Here is a 20,448-nt window from a genome sequence, read left to right as displayed (position 1 = left end):
ATGTATCTTCAGATTGAAGTGAACTATTTTTTACTTGAACAGGTTTACGTATTTCCTCGGTGGTAAAACTTGATTCACAACTTTGATTATGTCTTTTGTTTTTCTGGGCTTTGAAGAGACACTGACATGAATTTTGCATAACAGCAGAAATATCAAAAGAACCATCAAAATTCATTTGCTCTGTCACGTAAAATATAAAAGCTGTTTCTCTAAACTGAGGCCATTCAGAGAGAAATAAAATGAATGGTGTTTGAAATACCTGAAATGTTTGTTTTAAATTAAAAAAATGTGTTTCTGGGTTCTTAAATGTCTTAACTGGGTAAAATCAGCAAAGTCAATGTGTCTTCATATTTTCTTTCAATTTTAGATTTCTGTTGTACATCTTTTTAAAATTTGACTCTAAAAACATAATTTTCTAAGGAGCAACGCAGCTTTTAACAATAAAGGAAATGTTTTTTTTTGTTAAATGCCATAACGAGTCGAGCTGTCCTGACACACCTCTGTTTTTTTAACAAGCTTTATTTGTTTTTGTCAGAAATACATAGTCACACTAACAAACATACATCAAATATACACACGAACAGACATCAGCTCATTAATCGACAAGGGGCACATAAAAGATAATACAACCTTCCAAAAGGCACATTTTTTGATTGTTTTTGTTATACAGGGTCAACCAGAAATAAACATTGAAGACTCATTAAAGTGAGTTCTGCCTTCTTATTTACAATTAACTTCATGGTGTTAACATATGAGTGGAAGTCCTTTAAGAAAACACAAAAGTTAGGGAGATGACGCACCTCTGGTTCTAGCCCAACACCAACCAGGAGTGAGGTCACCGGTGGTACCAAGGTAACGATTCTAATCAGCGTGGGCGGGGCTTACACCGGTAGCCCCGCCTTCCTGAGAGCTGCTGGTATGAATAGTTCTTGTTAAACTTAACAAGCAAACCCGAACGAGTGAGTTCTGCCGGAGAACCGACGGCTCTTGGTTTCATCTTCATCCCTCATCAAAGCTCACAGCCGTGAGGGGAACCTGTCAGAGCTCAGCACATCTGTCTGCAAATCTGGAGTCATCAGGTGAAAGAGTTCATTGACCTCGAGTGTCTGTTTAATTAAATCGTTGTTTAACCAAGTGAAGGAAGTTGTTTTTGTTTTCATGGTGGATAAAGTCTTGTCTCTGTGTCAAAACAGGACAAAATGTGCTTTAAGTGAGATTTAGAAACGTGACATGTTCGTCAAAAAAGACACGTGACGGGTCTGATGATTGACACAGAAACAGCATGTGGCTGCAGGGCAAATACTCAGCACGCGACTGTTGAAGATAAACGTGATTTTTGCAGTGAAAGAGCTTTGGGGGTGGACTCATGGATTCATGAAACAGCTTTCCATTTGTCATAGAGCGAGGTTAAAGTCAGACATGGATAATTATACATAAAAGTCCGTTTAGCTGGAATAAATGGACTCTTGTGAAGATAATAATTGTACTGCTGTGCTTTAAACTGGACATAAAGCAATCATGTGGTTCCCTGCTGCAGTCCTTTACATCAGAGAGAAGATCAGAATAAAAGCTAAAAGCTCCAGAATTAGCATCTTTGTGTGGATTACAAGAAAACAACCATTATTTAATTTTATTTTGTATTTTCTTGTATTTGTTTTTTCAACCTCAGGGCTACTGTAAAAGTGCAAGGCCTGATGTCAGAGGTGTTTAATGTTTCTTCTTACCAAACCTTTTACTTACACACTCATACACACACACCATTTTAAATTGGATCAAAACTGAACTGGATGATTCCTTGTTCAGTTGAAGATGAGCGAGAAGACCTCTGGGATACAAACAGACTGTGAAGATCTCACCGTGTTGACAGAGGACGAAGAGCCCAGAGTCTGCGGCGTGTGTGGCGACCTGGCTAAAGGCTACCACTTCAACGCTCTGACCTGTGAAGGCTGCAAGGGTTTCTTCAGGTAAACATTCCTCTCATGATTATATCTTGATCATCTTGTCCATCCTCTATTTAGTTTCGTGTTTCAGCAGGGCCATGCAGAGACCTCTGAAGGGCCAGGTGGTCAAAGTTATAAAAGGGGCACATATAGACCAAATTTTTTAAATGGATTCACCATCCAACAAGTTACAAAATTCAGATAATGAGACCCTTGGTTTCAAACAACATCATGTAAACTAGGAAAATATGTCATTAGTTAAGGTAACGTTATTTCATAAACAGTTGTTTTAGTTTTTAAAGCTGACTTATGTTACAACCACATTTTTGCCCCTGACCTGAATCCAAGTTGTTTGATTTTTGATCATCTTCCAATACTGAATCCTGTTTTGATACCAGGTGGTGATGCAACTGTTACAAGCCATCTTCCCAAACTAGCCTAACTCTTCAACAGATGTTACGTTTCAGGGTTGACTTGTATTTCTATTTGCGTGGGCGTGACACCAGCCACTCTTTAAAATGCCTGACTTTGTAGGAGCTGATTAGCAATCGCTGCTAACCTAGTCTCTGATTCTGGCAAAACCAACTTAATGCAGCTCAAGGGAGACTCACTTTACTCACAATCCATGTCCATGAAGCTTATGCACACTTCAGGTTAAGACTCTTGCCAGCTGTTCCTTTTATGCCGAGGAGACAACTGACTTTACCTGTAGCCTAGGATGGAGGAAACACATATCAATTACACCTAGGGATGGCATTTACAACCAGCATCTCACCTTTGCTCGGTTACCGACAGGAGGAGACCCCACTTGTAAATCCTTTTTTCGTTCCACGAATCCGAGGATCTAGGTTTTATTTCACACAGATGAAAAAAGAATAATAATCCAAACGAAACCCCGACAAAGTGGGTTAAAAAGTGAAACAACTCTTTGCCAATAAACCGAGTTATAGCAAAGTTGAGCTGAATAAGCTCTCCAAAAATGACACTAGGTCAGATTATCACAGACAAAAAGCTCAAAGCAAAAGCTTCCTTCTTTCCATCTCTGTACCTCACACACTCTTCCCATCAAAGGCCCTCTCTCCTAAAAGCTCTCAAAAGCCTTTCTCCAAAAAGCTCAGTCCATGACTGACTGACTCTCACTCATCCCATCAAGCTCATCTCTTGAACAGACCCAATATCTTCCTTTTATTGACTCTGTCCCCTCCCTCACAGTCATTTCCTTGTTTGCTGCTTCAGACTTCCTGGTCACGTGTTCCTCTTCTTCTTGTTACTTCTCCAACGGCCCCGAAGAGCAGAGGTGGTTTTACCATTAGGCATAGGTAGGCGGCCGCCTGGGGCCCCCTTGTGTTGGGGGGCCCCTAGCCCTGACTGCCGGCACCCCTCTGTTAATGCTACAATATTCTTATTACCAACCTGTGGCCGTAGACAGGATTGGACATGCTTCTCATTACCATAATTCCTGAACCATTCAAGATATCATTAAAATTCCAAAAGTGCTGAAAAGACTAAAAATGGGGCTTTTCGTGCATATACAGTACATTACGGTAGTCACCGGGGTTTCCCTGTCTTGAGCGAAAGAATCAACACAGATTCAGAGACTTGCTGAGTTTGTCATCCAAAATGCTCCATTTTATAACTTTTGAATGGCTGATCAGATTCAAATAATTCCAACGGTTCCTAAAAGTACATAAAAGCAGCTTTCCAACGATCTATAGCATGAAGCAATCAGTTAGGAAAAATATCGCTACGAGGGGACATCCTGCTGTACAGCCTGACTGAAACGGAGCGGAGCGCCGCGGTGAAAGCGGATAATGGAACGGGGAAGCTAATTAGCATAAAAAAACAGCGTGAAATTATGGAAATGCCTCAAAGAAAATCAGCACGATCCATTAGGTGTCCCAGAAGGCTTATATCTGAAGACAGTGACCACAAAAGAAGGACAGATCTCCAGTGAACCAGGGTATGAATGTTTGTTCAGTCTTTTTTTTTTTTTTTTTTTTTTTTTTTACAACCCTCAACTATTTGCTAATTGTAAGATTCAGCTTCATTCCAGCATTATTTATCTTTTTACCATAAATAATTATATTTGCTAAAACAAGTTTTTGGTATAGCGGTGCACGGTGTGCAAGAGAAGCACCCCATGCATGGCAGTGTGATGTGTGCAGCACTCTACCTGCAGCTGGAGAGAAACTGCTTCAAGGTCTACCACATCAAATAAAAACGTCTGAAAGTTTACAAAAATAAATGGTCTTAAAAACTGCTAAAAAAAAAGATACCAAGGTTCAAATTTTTTAAGAATAGATGCATTACAGTTCAAAGTTTAAATTGTTTGCCCAGTAATTTTGAAGTTCCTGTTCAGTAATAAATGTTAAAAATTCTAATCCGTTTTTTGCTTTTTTCACTTTTAAGCTAATAGAAATAAATTCTAAATACAAATCATACACTGAAAGCTGAGGTTGTTCTGAAAAAAGGAGAAGGGTTACACACTTTGCACTATTTATTACAATTTTACAGCGATAAGATTAAAAAAAATACCAGGTGGCCCTGTTATAATTATGGTCATAAGAGGGTTATTAAGACGGCGATGCACAAACTGGAAGTGATTGGTAGTCATTACACTCCAATCCAGTTGGTGTCGGTAAAGCACCAAATTGTTGTTTGCCAAGTGCCATAAGACCACAAATAATAAGAAGAAGAGAGGCGGCAGCATTCGTAACAAACTCAAAGCGATGGTCAAAACATTATTAAGCATGACATGGAGTTATCCTAGTGGTTCCAATAAGAGAAAGAAGCAGCGTGCTTCATAAAAGCTTTTATTTTCACTTCTGAAAGTGACGTCGTTTTTCTATGTAAACATCAATGGAAGCAGAAAGGAAAGACAATGGAAAATGTTTCAAGGGAGGAAAACATGGACCAAAATGGACAATAGAAAAACAAAAAATAACTAAGGCTAAAGCACACAGGAGCACTGACAGGAAGAAGAAAGCAGAGCAAATAATGAAAGCACTCAAAGGGAGAGAAAAACAGGAAAAAAAGAGGAGGACTAATAAAAAATGAAAATAATTCATGTCAGAAGAGGGGAGAGTTTCGCAAATCCAGTTTAAGGTAAGATAGTCGAAAATTTAGTGTAAGGGGCCCCATGTCTGTGTTCGCCTTTGGCCCCCAAATTGCTAAATCCGCCCGTGCCGAAGAGACCATAAATCTTGGATGTCATGATGTCACCTTTTCTTCTTCCAGTCTTAATGGTCATCTCCAGCTGGTCAGCAGAGGGAGACGTGTGGTTACCCCTCCCTTTTCTTCTTCTGCTTAGATTCAACTGGTCATCTCCAACATTAGCTGGACAAGATGTCTTATTTATATGTTTATAGTATCTTGACCAACTCCACTGAGGATAATGGATAACATAGAGCTCCGGACTCCACGTGACTCTCAGTTAGTAGACGCCATATTGGCAGTCAAAAAAGGTAAACAAACACGGATGAACATGAACGGGATCGGCTTGGATTTTACTTCGTCAGAGTTTACTTCACACTTTAAAACCGAAGAAATAGTTTTATATAGTCAGAAATTAAATAGACTAAACATCTCCGACCCTTACCGTGCCCCTGGGATTCTTTTAAAAAAACGCCAGAAGCTGTCGGAGCGGACTTCTTACCGGACTTGGCCGGGGAACCCCTTGGGATTTCCCCGGAGGAGCTTGCCCAAGTAGCTGGGGAGAGGGAAGTCTGGGCCTCTCGACGCTACTGCCCCCGTAACCCGACTTCGGATAAGCAGATGAAAATGGATGGATGGATGGACAAATAACATAGATTTACTTGTAAGTAGTTTAAATAGAGTGCTGTGCTGTTTGAATGTATAAACCGAACGCCAAGAGAAATCACTAGTTTGATTTTTTTCCTTGAATAAAATAAATAAGTCAGGCAGGAGCGTCTCAGGATCTGTCTGAGATCTGTCTCGGTGAGACAGATAATAGCAATCCAAAGTGCTTTTTATGTGTGATCTGACAATTGATCAACCATTGCTTAAAAATTAAATACAGCTTAGCCGGTTAATTGCTGGGATCATAAGACACGTAAATGGCAGAAGGCAGAAATCATGAGGCAACGTTTAACATGATGTTTACTTGTTGCTATGAGTAATGAGACAGAAAAAGCCACGCCAAAATAAGTTTAGGAAGCCCACTAAGAATCATAATAAAAGCATTTAAAAGAAATACCATACACAGTTGAGGAAACGTTGTTTAAGTACCTGATATGAAGTGGTCGCTGCATAAGTGAAATCCTTTACTCTCGGGATCCCCATTTTAGCCCGGTCACTAGTGTGTTTTATTACAATGATCCAACGTTTGCGCCGCTCCGGATCTTGGGGAATCCTGTAGATGGCTCTTCCCTTATCTCATCCGCATCTGTTCTGCATCCTGGGGCACAACAGGAATCTACCATATTTCCTGTCTGATTGAGTTTTCTAACAATAACAAATAGTCCAGCTGCGGGCTTCTGCCTGCCAATATGGCGCCGTTTCGATTTGAACTGTTGCATGCCGGGAGAAGTGACGTCAACTCCCGGAACTCTATACATGCTTACTCCCAACATCTGTTCAGGTCAAGACAGGTTATATCCACAACATGAATCTTTTAACCATATCAGCAGAGTGAAGGCACATCATTAATATACAACATCACAGTTCAGGGGGCTACTGCCAGGACACACACACAAACATGAGAAGAGGAGGTAACAGGCCTTTTTAGCTTGGTTTCACACACACACGGATATATCTTGTAGAGCCTAGAGTTGATTTCACATAATGAGACATAATCCAGACTTAATTCCATACATTAACAAGTCTGATTATACTCCATACAACAGCAATGCATTAACAAAGAAGAAGAAAAATGGAGAAAGTTCCATAGTCATCATCACATACTGGTGATCTCATTGAAGGAGAGTGGTGAGATGCAGCAATGGGTGTGCTCGGGAACTATTTGGTGGTTTTACCCCCAATCCAACCCCTTAAAGCTGAGTGTCATGCAGGGAGGCATTGGGACCCATTTTTTAAGTCATTGGTATGATCTGACTGAGAATCAAACCTGATCTCACAGTCCCAGGGAGGACACTACCACAAGGCCACTGAGCTGGTCCCAAATTGTCCTTCTATCTGTATTTGTATTTGAAATTGACAAGAGACAGCTCATGTAAGAGGTGGTAAAATATGAATAAAATAAAATAAGTCAAATAAATGCAACCACAGGAAGTTATCCAGCGTGATCTACAGCTACGTTAGCTGAGATCTTTTCCTGTCTGTAGGAAATTCCTGATCCAATTCCTTGATCTCAGTCTGAACTTAACACTAAACATGAGAGCTCTGCTACCAACAACGCCCTTTACAGAAGGACACACACACACACACACACACACACACACACACACACACACACACACACACACACACACACACACACACACACACACACACACACACATGCAGTGTCATTTCATACTATTTCCAGAGTACTGTACATACTATGGCCATAACTTTGCTTCTTGGTGCTGATCCATAAAATTTACCTCATTATTTCTAGTGTTAGAATAATAACATAATAGTCAACAATTAAAAAATAATCTAATAAAGTCATAAATCATATGCAGTTATGCTCACAATCACTTTTACCATCTCTTTATGGGTGGCAGAACATTTATCACATGTTTAACCCTCTTATGAACATAAATATAACTATTTGTTTTTTCTGGCTGTGAAATAGTACCAAAAAGCGCAAAATGTTTGTATCTGCTCGTTTTTCAGAACAACCTCAGCTTTCAGTGTCTGGTTTGTATTTAGTATCTATGTTTATCAAAGTCTGTAAAAATGCAGTTTAAATGAAAAAAATACAGATTTAAATTTTTTACATTTATTACTAAATAGGAACCTCAAAAGGACTTGGTCAAACAATTTCAAATGAACAGGTTAAACTCTGAACTTCATTAACAAACAGTCAGAAAACAGTGTGAACCCTGCCTCGCGTTTACCAGTTTTGACTTTTTTTATTTTCTAAATTTCTGACTGCAGCCCTGTCTGTGACCACAGGCAGGTCTATGCTCTGGTTCAGAGAATGGCATGGAGTAAAATAAATATTAGGTAACATAAAATAACACTCACACAACAACTGTATGGAAATTTCTACCAGCTTTATACCTATTGATAAGCCAGATAAAAAGTAAAAATAAAAGGTGAAATCTAAACATTTCATGACAAAAAGTCAACTAATAAAATTCTGTATGATATAAAATTATATTTTCAGCTAAATAAGTATTTATTGTAAGTATGCATAATGCTGTAATGAAGCTGAATCTTACATTTAGTAAATAGTTGAGTGTTAAATAAAAACAAGTTTGACAATGATCAGTCCCTCATGTCACCAGAAACTTCTGGGACACATGATTAAGGTGGATTTTCTTTGTGACGTTTCCATAACTTTGTAAAAGCTGCTGATGCAGATGATCAGTTATCTCCTCTGTTTCATTCTCCACTCTCCCGTCGCGGTTCACTCCGTTTCCTGTGATGCTGAAAAGCTGCTTTCCCTCTAATAGCGATTTTTAGAATAACATGAATTACATCATATAATACCTCGCAGGAAAGCTCGTTTTATGTGCTTTTAGAAACCGTTGGAATTATTTTGATTCAATCAGCCATTCAGAAGTTATCACGCCGAGAATCTCTCGTGTCCTCTTTTCTGTCTGACATGCTGACTCTGCTCAACATGCACTAACCACGGACTCAAATGTTAATACAAACAACATTTCTGATGTTAAAATCCATCCAGCTGACGTGATGCAGGCAGAATAAAAATCAGATGAGCGCAGACTCCTGCCAACAAGCAAAACACCGGTTTCAGTCGTCTCCACGGTGACAGATTTAGAGTGACAGCAGGGCCAGCCAATCACACGTTGGCATGACACGGCAGAGCTAATCAATGAGCTTGAGGGCGGGTCTAAGGGTTCAGCTTGAGGAGGCTGCCTCCACGTGGTCCTAATGCCTGACCTGTATCCAAGAATGACAGTTTTAGACAGTAAAATCTGACGGAAGACCGAAAAAAGGGCACTTTGGGCACTTCAGACAAAAGGGGCAGGTGCTCTTTTTTTATCTAAATTTCTCTTGAATTGTGTTTTGTTTAAATTGGAAAACATATGTTTTGATTTAGGCCGGTCTTGATTGATGGTTATCTCAAATGTTTGCAAGCAGGGAGTCACCCTGTCTGTCAGCATTCTGCTTTATCCACAGACAGTCATGGTCAAATCTATAAAAAATCAGTGTCCTGATAGTTTTCATAAGAATCTAGATTTCATTTTTATAAATGCAGTTGTTTTGAGGTTAAATTGAGTTTGACTCATTTGACATTTAAAGTGATATTGCCCTGGGTTCTTTTCTTGTAGTACAGTAGTAAAAGATTCAATTTTTCAAATATTAAAACACATTTAAAGGTGTGGCTAGGAACAATCATTGACGTTTTAACTGCAGAAACATAAACCTTTGAACAGGTTTGGTTTGGAACAATGGAGATCAGTTCTGCAGGTATTGACAAGCTAACGGCTAGTTATGGTACCGCAAGGACCAAGTGGATTGCTAGTAATCTCAAAAGTGTCATTGTGGTTCATGCACAGATTATTTATAAACCTTTAAAAGGGAATTGGGCAGATTTTGCTTTCTTTTAGCACCCCCTAGTAGGGCTGCAACAACGAATCGATAAATTCGATGAAAATCGATTACTAAAAGCGTTGGCAACGAATTGCGTCATCGATTCGTTGTGTCGCACAACTCTTCCAAAAGCGCCCCCCCTTCCCGCCCGCCGTTGCGCACAGACCAGAGCAAGTCAGATCAGCGCGAGGGAGAGCCGCAGATCAGCGCGAGGGACAGCCGGCAGATCAGCGAGAGGGAGAGCCGCAGATCAGCGCGAGAGAGAGCCGGTACCGGCAGATCAGCGCGAGGGAGAGCCTGCAGACTTGCGCTGCTGCGAACCGGTTCCGCATTGTTGCGCAGCGATCCAGGCAGCTGCTTCCAGCGCACGGTCCATTCTCAAAGTGGCGCAACCAAAAAACTATAATTAGCACACGATCGTTCTTGTCTGCACATGTTCTCTATTTTCTGTCTTATTTGTGCCTGAAGCGCGCTACTGCGGAGCTCATCACCTGTGCTGCGGTGATTTCACCTCATGCAGCATCGAAAACGCGCTCTGCGCTTTGCGGTCAGGAGATCTCTTTGATCTGCTCAAAAGTAACTGATGAGGTGAAAAGGTAAGAATCCAGGCAACAGATTTTCTGGAGAATTATGAGGAGATGCAGGAAGATGAGACAGACAGGACAGGAAAATAGTTAAATAAAAACAAGAAAACAAAGTAAAATGTAGGTAGATTTATCTCCACTACACGTTTTTACCAGTAAAAAACAATAAGTTCTACACATGTAATATTTATACATCTGATACAATTCAGATCACCTTCAAAACTCAGTCACACACCCAGGGCCGTTTCAAGACATTTTGGGAGCCAAGGCACAATGCCCCCCCCCTCCATAACTGGGCTCCCCAGAAGCCTCTGTGTAGTTCATACCCTCTCCAGGAGTGTTAGTAAAATCCCCTCAGACATTACTGACATGTTCTAATATTATCAGATGAAAAACTAAATTATCAGACATGCTGTCTCATCTGCTTCTTTTCTAAACTTGCAAAAAGTAACAAAACCATTTGAAAGCCACTATTTGAGGATTCTCTGAAAGTTTCCATGGAGTGTGTGACAACTTATTTTTTCATTGATCCTATCGTCTAATCTCACAGCTGAAACAAGCATCCTTAATAATCTGTGCACAGGAAGCTTACCGATGCTGTAGTAAAACAAAAGGTAGTTTCTTATTAATAAAACCTTGTTGCAGCACTAAAGCATAAAAATGAGATTTTGCATTAAATATGCAAAATATTTACATATGAATTGTTTTAGAGCCCTTTTATTGGCAGAATCTGATATTAATTTAGTTCTTACAAAAAATGGGTCCCAACATGGTTTGTGTGGCGTTGCCATAGAGTGACGTCATAGGCACAGATCCCCTGTCCTCTTTTTTAGAAATGGAAATATGGTCACCCTACATTAAACAAACTGTCCACCCGGGCTTTTGCGCTGCACAGAGACGCTTCGCTGCCTATGACTTTGAATGTCAGTTGAGAGTCAGTCTCATGCAGACTGACCAATGAAGAGAGGGCCTCAAGTTAAGACCCTCTCCTCATTGGTCAGTCCACACGAGGTGGGTCAAAGGTTACTCTGGGCAGGTTACGTGTTGTCAGGCATTCAAGTATTGAGTATATTTACTGCATATTACAGTAAAATATTCTGTATGTGACCACATTATGGTGATCCTTGGGTCGTGATGATGGAGCCCTTGAATATTGTTGCCCAGGGTTCAACAAAGTGTTAATCTGGCCCTGGTTCCGCCGTCACATTCCCGCAGAAACTGGTTGATCACACCGGGGCCAGACTACTAGCATGTGGTTTTACAACCACAATGTCCTCGGAAGCAAAAACGCTTTTAAAAAGGAGGGAGGAGTCCTAACTGTTGCTGCAGGCGTGTTGTGTGAGAGTGCAGTTATATACTGGTTAATATATTTTTGGGTTCAGTTGCTTTCATGTGGCCTAATGTGAGTCTATTTGGGATCATTGGAATGATCAGCAGCATTTCTTGATGTGACTTTATGGCAGTTGCCCAGGGCATCATCGCAAGGAGGATGGCATTCATTTACTTTTGTTTTATTTGGTATTTTTTCAGTCATTTTTGGAAATAGTGATCAATTTTGATTAATTCACAGCCTATGTTTAATTACATTTAAAATAAATGTCAACAGATGAGATCAAACAAAACAGATGAGAAATGCCCTTAAGCTGTTTAACTTGGACCAAGCATTTTAGGTCACAGATAGATGTAGCTTAGGGTCTCTGTCTATACACCTTATAAGACAATTTAGGTGATGGCATGTTGTTTTTCTGCTATTGAACTGTTTTCTAATAATGTTGTGTTAAATAAAGTGAAGGAAGGAGAGAAATAACGTTTCCCTAGCAGTTTTTAAAAATTTCCCCATGTAATCGGATTAATCGTGTCGAGACCCCGTCCTATTAATCGATTATCCAAATAATCGTTTGTTGCAGCCCTACCCCCTAGTGTCCGTTTAGTACAGCCAAAACCAACCTCCTCGCTGTGCGTTAGTCTTTTTAACACCTTAAGCAGCTGAAATGTCTCCCAGCCTTCCTTAGTGTCTACAAGAGTGATTCAGCACTAAATAAAAAAATCTGCTATGCTCATGATTTAAAACATGATGGAACCAGACTGTAGTGCCAGGTATGTCAGCTCAATTTTTTCCAAGTCTGAACCGAGCGACCTGCCAGGCTGACGTTGCAAGTGGAATATTCTGGTCACAGGGGATGATGGGGTCTGAGTGGAATCCATTAACCCTGTAAAGGGTCATTTTTGCACATATTGGCGCAAGAAAATGATTTTAAAACATGAAAAAGTTACAAAGTTTCCCTTTAAATTTCCTTCAGTTTTGCATACATGATGAATCTAACAATAGTATGTAACTCCTACCAGACATGTCCCTGCCTGCACAGGAAGTGCTAAATGCTGAAGCCACAGACATTTACAGCTGTGATTCAAAAATAGCATCAGTCTAAAAAATACAGACTAGCTTTTCGCTTATTTGTTCAATCCTAATTAATCTATGTTTCCCCAAACCGAGGCTGTTCAAACAGATGGAGCCAGGAAAGATCTGAGTTTTCTAAAAGTTTTTCAGAAGATCTGGGGCCTCATTTATCAAGCTTGCTTATGCACAAAACGGGGTCGGAAAACTGCATAAGCAACTTTCCACGCAAACTTTGGGATGTATCAAAGAAAACTTAGAGGGAAAATGTGCGCAACTTTAAGTTGACTAAGGCTGTTGCTTACGCACATTTTGGACATGGAGAGCACCTGCAGTGCTGCTGCTGAGAAGGATAGAATTATGAAATCCTGCAGCATTATCACTTGTACTGCTTCGATTTCACACAGAAAAAGACCCCCCACATGCACACACGCGCACGCACATTCACACACATACGTGTGCGTACACACACACACACACACACATACAGCCTAAAGCGCAGAACACGGAATGCAGAATATCAGCAGGAGGACAGATTGAGACATAATGTCACGTGTCTGTGAAAGTGTGTGTCCTGTCACTGTGACTTGATTGATCATGCACCCTGGCTAGTTGTACAAGGGAGATCTGTTTGGCTGACTGGTTAGCGTGTGTGACTTTCACCCGGGAGTCTGGGGACTGAATCCCAATTGGACCATTTTTTTTTATCCGCCACAGATCTCTCTGAATAATTCACAACATTGACGGCAACATCCACTCCGTGGATTTTCTCTTATTTGTTTTGCAAAAGCACTTCCCTTCATTTCTCCACGTCACCCACAGGTACCTGAATTTCTGCTTCTGTGAAATTGAGCTTCCGTGATCTGCCTTGATCTACGGTCGCCATCGTCATTGGCGGAGCGCTGCAACAGTCGGCTTATGTATATGCATGAGATTCACAAGGCACTTAGCATTGACCATTTATGGCAGTACGTGGGCGTGGTGAGGGCGGGATGTGACTAAAATGCAGCTGAGAAACATTCTCGCTAGTCTCCGATTTATGAAGTGGAGATTGCGTGCAGCTGTGCGTACTCCATGTTTGATAGATCACAAAGCTGCTTGGCGTAAGAAATTTTTTTTTGCTGAGCTTAAGTACGGTTTTAGTAAGGATTCTACGCAATGTTATGAGACCCCAGAACAGTAAATTTAAATCTGAAATAAAAATGGTTGTAAGTATGTTTGTTTTATCTGATGAGTTAAAGGATTAAAAAGAAAGTTCTGGATCAGCGGTAGAGGTGAAGTTCTGGAGTTCGTCGGAAGCAGGCGCAGAAATAAAGACTTTTATAGTTTTAAAGTACATCATTTAAAACTGGCTTCAAGGACGTAATAGTTTAAAATAAAACTAATGAATCTTACATTTAGAAATCTTTTTTACAGTCGGCAGTAGAACAGGATGAAAGTGAAATGTTTCATGAATAATCAGAGTATTTTTTTATATTTATTACTTGATTATTGAGAGTTTTACTTCATGACTGATCCTGAGTTTAATGTATTTTTTCATCCCTGTGATTTCTAACTTCAGATTGATGTTTCTAAGCTGTTACTAAGTGGATTTTTGATAAATTCAGACGTGCCATAAAGAGGACTTCACAGCCTCGCTGCTTGTTCCTGAATAAATGCATCATAACAAAAAGCAGCCGCCGCTCCTGTCAAGCCTGCCGCTTCCAGAAATGCCTGGCCATCGGCATGCGCAAGGAAAGTGAGTCACGTCTGGAAATCCAAACTTTCACTCAACTTTAACTAAAGCCATCTGTTCTGATTTGTGAAATGTTTTATTTGTGTGTTTAGTGGTCATGTCTGAGGAAGAGGTTTTGAAGCGAAGGATCTGTATAAAGAAGAAAAAGATGCACAAAGCATCAACAGAGCTTTCACCTGAACAAGAGAACATCATCCAGGAGCTTCTCTACAGCTTGCGCAGCACTTTTGACTCAACGTTTTCTCACTTCACTGGCTTCAGGGTGTGTAAAAACCTGCATACTCTAAAAGCGTTCATCATTCTGCGTTTCTTAAGCCTTGATGTTGTGTTTTGTTTGTTTTTTCAGCCGATGGACAGAGAGATCCTGACAGAGATGGAGCACAGCCAGTCGGATCCACCGACCAGCTGCCTGACTCAAATATGTTCTTCATCTGGTAAATCCTCCCCTGACTCCTCATCATCCTCATACACCTGGTCCCTCTCCTCCTCCTCCTCATGTTCCTCTGAAAACAAAGACCTGGAAGGCAACAAAACCCGCTGCGTTTACACTAATCTACCACATTTTGCTGACCTCACGACCTACATGATCCAGGATATCATTCGTTTTTCCAAAAGTCTCCAGGACTTCAGGTAAATCTGTTCAATGTTTTGCAATGAGAGTTTTAAAAGTACACACACACACACACACACACACACTGTAAAATTTAGAATTAAATTCTTCACATTTTTTCTGTTGATTAAGACCAATTTAACAAAGTTTAATTGAAGTTTTCCAGAATTCTGCTTGTAAAATCATCCTAATCCAATAACAGACTCTGACTTTTGCCGTTTTTATTAATAAAAGCATCGCTGGTTCTTTTTTTATCTTTTCTCCTAAAGCAAGTAGAAACACGCCCCATTTATGAGCTACGTGCTTTTTAGGCTACTGACTTGTGTAACTTTATTGATCTTGGTGACTTGATGGTTTCTCAAGCAGCACAGCGTGAAGGTTCAAAGGTCAACACACCCTTCAGTGGATTTTACACAATGATGTAGGGCTGCTCGATTATGGCAAAAATAATAATCACGATTATGGTGACTGAAATTGAGATCACGATTATTTAGGACGATTTTTCAATTTATGTTGATTTTATTTGTTTTTATTCAGTCATAAAATTGCTCAGGGCACAATCAGGACAAAAACAAATAAGAAACAAGATGGTCACTAAAAGAACTCCTGATTCCCAGTATAAACTTATAGCTCATAGTCTATGACCCAAGGGCTATAGACCTTGGTTTAACTCGTTGAAGTCTAACAGTACAGACCTAAATACCAATATCTTGCAAATACTGACAGCAAGAATTATACAGCAGCATTTATAACAAATAAACGCAAATAAATTGATGTTCACAAAATGTTGCATAACATTTATTGAAGCCGTGTCAAGGTGCTGTAGGTGAGTGCACTAGCACCGTGTCCTCAGAGAGATTAGTTATTAGTTATCAGTGTGAGGAACTTATTTCTACCTTATTTATAAACTATTTATTTACAAGTCCATCAGTTAATGTAATAATTGTCCCAACCAAAGCTGCAACCCCCAACCCGGTCTCACAGCAATCGGGGCAAGCTGCACGTGTTTAGCACGCCGCACGCGTGCTTTAGCCGTTTTTAGCGGCTCAGGAGTCTGCAGGTACGGTGTGTGTGTGTCACTCACTCTGGTTAATCCAAAAGGGAGCCGGCTCTGAGAGCTGTTTCTTTAGCGACTGACACATCACTACATCATTCCCTTTCCTAATGTCCTGAAGAACGGTCCGGAGCGCAGGCGGAGTGTTTAGCTAACCTGCAGGAAACGTTGACGACAGTTATCCAGAAAGTAGCTAAGGGTTACCAGAGATGTTTCTGAGGTGTTCGCTAGGTAGTAGGTACTTTTAAGATTTAAAAAGTCAAGAAGGGGGTCTGAAAAGCTGCCAGAAATAGCATCAAAGTCGCCAAGTTGGCAACACCCTAGGAGGAGCGCTTCATTTGCAACTCAGGGCAGCGCAAGTGGGAGGAGCAAATAATCGGCTTGTTTTGTTTTTTATAATCGTTCAAAACTCAGATCGTAATCGTGATTAAAATTCGATTAATTGAGCAGCCCTACAATGATGTTTCTCCTGAATCTTTTCACAATATTATAACAGAGTTAGCGGACTTTAACTCATTCACTGCCAGCCGTTTCCTGATCACGAACGGCCTTCGCTGCCAGCGTTTCTCACCGTTTTTACTGTTTTTTTTAAGAGTCACAGAACGTTGTGCGCTAGCATGATGTTGACGCCAAAACAACCAAAACAAAGAGGAGACTCCCCTCTTACATCAGGAAGAAGCCGCGTGTTTCGAGCGTTATCCGTTCTTTCATAATCCGTTGTTGAATTGTGATCGGCAGACGCTTTTCCGGTTCGTGCCTCACTTTTTTTTACAGGAACGGCCCAAAACGATCTCCTGACACATGGATAGTCTGCTTCCTGATCATGTGACGTGTGACGTATGCAGATGAAGATCGGCTTCAGGGCTGAGATGTTTGTTCTCTCCACGCGGGGGCTCGTTCCGATGCTCAAACAGTAAAAAAATGCAAATGACGACTTTAGCCGTCATTGGCAGTGAATGAGTTAATTATTTAAGCTGACTGATGAGCCTCTGATGGATTTTTGCACAAATAATACTAATAATAATTTTATGTTTCTTATAGATCTTTGACTATCGAGGACCAGATATCTCTTCTGAAGGGAGCCGTGTTTGACATAATGCTGATTCGCTTCAACATGGTGTTTAACTTGGCGACGAGTAACTGGGACTGCGGCCATATAACGTACTGCATCCACGACGCGGTGCGAGGTGGGTCTGCCTTCTCAACTGTCTGGTGTTGGATTGATAGTCTGCTGCAAATACTTGGTCTTATATGAGGAATGCTGATTTACATCTTCAAAGTGATCTAAGTAAACATCTTAAGTATGTTCAATGTCAGTTTTACATACAAGTTTTATTTATCTGGAGAGCTACAAGTTCTGTCCTCACAGCGCTGGCTGCACCATAGCACACCAGAATGTGGCCAAACCGGTGCAGCCTGTTCAATCATCACGCTGGAGCTCATTCATTAATTGTGTTCTCACTTTGGTCTACAAACAAATGTTTCTTTGACATTTGGGTTAAAAATCCATATGTTTGTGCTTGTTTAACGTGTAAATAAAGATCTACTGCACCAGGTGCATGTATAGATTTCATATAGGATCGATCAGTTATTCAAAAAAGCATACTGGACCTAATGGAGGCTATTTTTAGAAAACGATTGGGATATTCTGATGATAAACCTGATCATGATCTACTACATGTTTGAATAAAAGTTTATAAGTGATATTTCACTCCCAAAAAGCAAGAGCTTTTTATTTTTATGTGAAAATAAAATATTTGTTCATTCTGGCAGCTAAATTTGTGCTGAATGTATAACTTTATGGTGATCTCCTGGTTCAGTTTCTCATTTCTTCCAAATATAGAAACTCATCAGTGAAGTCTGTACACAGCTGTGCCTAATTCAATTCAATTCAAAGATATTTTATTAATCCCAGAGGGATTATCAAGAAGTCCAGGATAGTTTGGATCTAGTTAACTTGTGGCTCCTCTTGAAAAACCAGAAATGGGTACCTCAAAGTATTTGCATGCTGATTTGCCAGCAGCTCATAAACGGGGAGGAAGTGATCAGATAATTAAGAGGTGCAGAAATGATTGGACGAAATGGAAAACATGTCCATTTAGATTTGGAACACGGGTTGTTTTTCAGTCACTCCCGCATCGTGCTTTAACCCTCTCATTGTCTTTATGGGTGACCCCGCGAGGAAAGTTGACCATTGAGCAGGATTGATGGTTTATCCCTTGAGGTCCACGTGGTGGTGGTCCACGTGGTGGTGGTCCACGTGGTGGTGGTCCACGTGGTGGTGGTCCACGTGGTGGTGCTCACTCCTCACCCCGTCACATGGACCTCGAGGGATAAACCGTCAACCCTGCTCAATAGTCAGCTTTCCTCGCGGGGTCACACCCATTAGGACAATGAGAGGGTTAAAGTTTGTTGACTTACTTTGTTGTGAAACTTAAGAAAATGATTGGTGTTATGTCAGTCTTTAGTCATCGTCAGATAATGTCGCTTAATGTCCTTTGCTGCCTTCTTGAAATGACTCAAACTTTTCAAAGCAGTTTGAAAACATTGTTTTATTCATCTTTACACCGCTATTAATTTGTTGATTTGTTTATCGCTAAAGCTAATAGCAGCTGCTGCTAATTGTGGCACTTTTGGTGCAGTCTGGGGTAAGACTAGCAGGAATATCCATAAAATGTGGGAGTAACAAATACATAACTGTTTATAAAGTACTGGAGACTGGAGTTGTTTTAAGATGGCAGCATACACTTTATTCTTGGCTCTGCATTGACTATGTTTATGTTTATGTATTTTGCAGACGCTTTTGTCCAAAGCGACTTACAAGTGATAATGGGCATGTTGCCCTTGAGGCTAACAACAACAATAACAACATGTTAACATGCTAGCTCATCAATCTGGTCAGAGGTCATCTGTTTCTCTAAGCTAAAGTGGCTAATAGAATCTAAAATCAACTTATCTGATCCATTGCTTTGTATTTCAGGAGAACATATCTCCTTCCCACTGATCTGGCTTTGTGTGTTTCACAGCGGGTTTCCAGCCCCTTCTGCTGGAGCCCATGTTAAAATTTCACCAAGCGCTTCGCAAACTGGACCTGCAGGAGGAGGAGTACGCCCTCATCCAGGCCATGTCCCTGTTTTCCCCGGGTAGCTGCTCATCTTCAGCTCATCCCATCTGTACTGATTAATCATTAATGAATCCTGTCAATGTGTAAACCCTGCTAACTGTGCGCATTAGCAGCATCAGATTAAAACAGGTTTGTTTTGATTCGAACCATCCAGATCGCCCTGGGGTTCAGCAGCACAGTAGGATCGACAGAGTTCGCGAAGACCTGGCGCTCACTCTACAGACCTGGATCCAGTGCAAGAGGACGGGCCCAACTAAACAGTGAGTTTGATGCCTCTCTCTATGTCCTCAGTGTAAAAGGTTTCATAACACCTTTTCTCATTGCTTTAGCCTGCTGTACCCCAAAATGATAGCCTGCCTAACAGAACTGAGAACAATGACTGAAGAGTACAGCAAGCAGATTCTGCAGATCCAGGACGTCCAGCCTGACACCATTTCTCCTCTCATCATAGAGGTTGTCAGTAAAAACCCTGGAAAAGATGTCTGAAGCAGGTTTTACTGCCTCAAGCACTCTTTCATATTTAATTACAGAGACCTCAAACTGAATGTGACCATTCGTTTAAATGAAAGTATCCTGGTGTTGCCAAATGAAAACATAAAAATGCTTTTTATAAAAGACGTAAGACAAACCTCACCGAAGCGAGTGGTGAGATAGTTATATTTGTAGCTTTGCTTACAGTAGTGTTGTGAGTTTTGATGTTTATGGCACACACAGCTGTGAGACTGCCAAGTTAGTCTTGTCTCAGGAAGTATTTGGAAGCGTGGCGGCCAAGTGTTTCTTACCGTTTTGGATTTGTTACCTCAGAAATGTGTTTGTTGTGTTTAAATGTTTTTGTGCAAAACAGGAATAAGCTTATTGTAAATACAAATGTGACTACAGCTGCTATTGAGATTTCTGGTTATTCTTCTGGGGTCTCATTTATCAAACATTGTGTAGAATCCTTACTAAAACCGTACTTAAGCTCAGCAAAAAAAATGTACTTACGCCAAGCAGGTTTGCGGTCTATCAAACATGGAGTACGCACAGCTGCACGCAGTCTCTGCTCCATAAATCGGAGACTAACGAGAATGTTTCTCAGCTGCATTTTAGTCACATCCCGCCCTCACCACGCCCACTTACTGGGCGAACAGCATTGAATTCACAGATAAAATAGATGTGGGTTCAACTTTCATTTTGGAACAATTTTTCAAGCAAGGAAAGGGAATGATCTGAGCATGCAGGGAGACTGACCCATCTTAAACCTTTGTCGGCTGTGCTGAAGAGAAAGGTACAGAACCAAATTATTTAATTAGCTGCGTGTTCTCCTGTCCTCTTTCC

General features: G+C 40.7%; 1 protein-coding gene across 2 annotated transcripts; it reads left to right on the top strand.

The window, feature by feature from the left end:
- Nucleotides 1–20: 20 nt before the first annotated feature.
- Nucleotides 21–20,009, top strand: nr1i2 (nuclear receptor subfamily 1, group I, member 2). Of its 2 annotated transcripts, XM_015966274.3 has the most exons (10): nt 21–1,079; nt 1,670–1,703; nt 1,804–1,964; nt 14,216–14,346; nt 14,436–14,605; nt 14,690–14,973; nt 17,049–17,194; nt 19,034–19,150; nt 19,286–19,391; nt 19,461–20,009. In XM_015966274.3, exons 2-10 carry the CDS (start codon nt 1,695–1,697, stop codon nt 19,615–19,617), a joined length of 1,281 nt encoding a protein of 426 aa, XP_015821760.1. In that variant the 5' UTR covers nt 21–1,079; nt 1,670–1,694; the 3' UTR covers nt 19,618–20,009. The 2 variants fall into 2 exon arrangements, with proteins under 2 accessions (XP_015821760.1, XP_070400103.1); XM_070544002.1 differs by lacking the exon at nt 1,670–1,703.
- Nucleotides 20,010–20,448: the final 439 nt, after the last annotated feature.

The sequence above is a fragment of the Nothobranchius furzeri genome, chromosome 14 (assembly GCF_043380555.1).
Source record: "Nothobranchius furzeri strain GRZ-AD chromosome 14, NfurGRZ-RIMD1, whole genome shotgun sequence".
NCBI lineage: Eukaryota > Metazoa > Chordata > Actinopteri > Cyprinodontiformes > Nothobranchiidae > Nothobranchius > Nothobranchius furzeri.
The sequence above is the reverse complement of the archived record's forward strand: the minus strand, read 5'-3'. Positions and strand labels throughout refer to the sequence as shown.

Excerpts from the sequence above, each read along its gene's own strand:
- nr1i2 (XM_015966274.3), top strand. Across the intron at positions 14,347-14,435 it reads CATCGGCATGCGCAAGGAAA|TGGTCATGTCTGAGGAAGAG; the intron begins GTGAGTCACGTC and ends TTGTGTGTTTAG. Across the intron at positions 19,151-19,285 it reads CATGTCCCTGTTTTCCCCGG|ATCGCCCTGGGGTTCAGCAG; the intron begins GTAGCTGCTCAT and ends CGAACCATCCAG.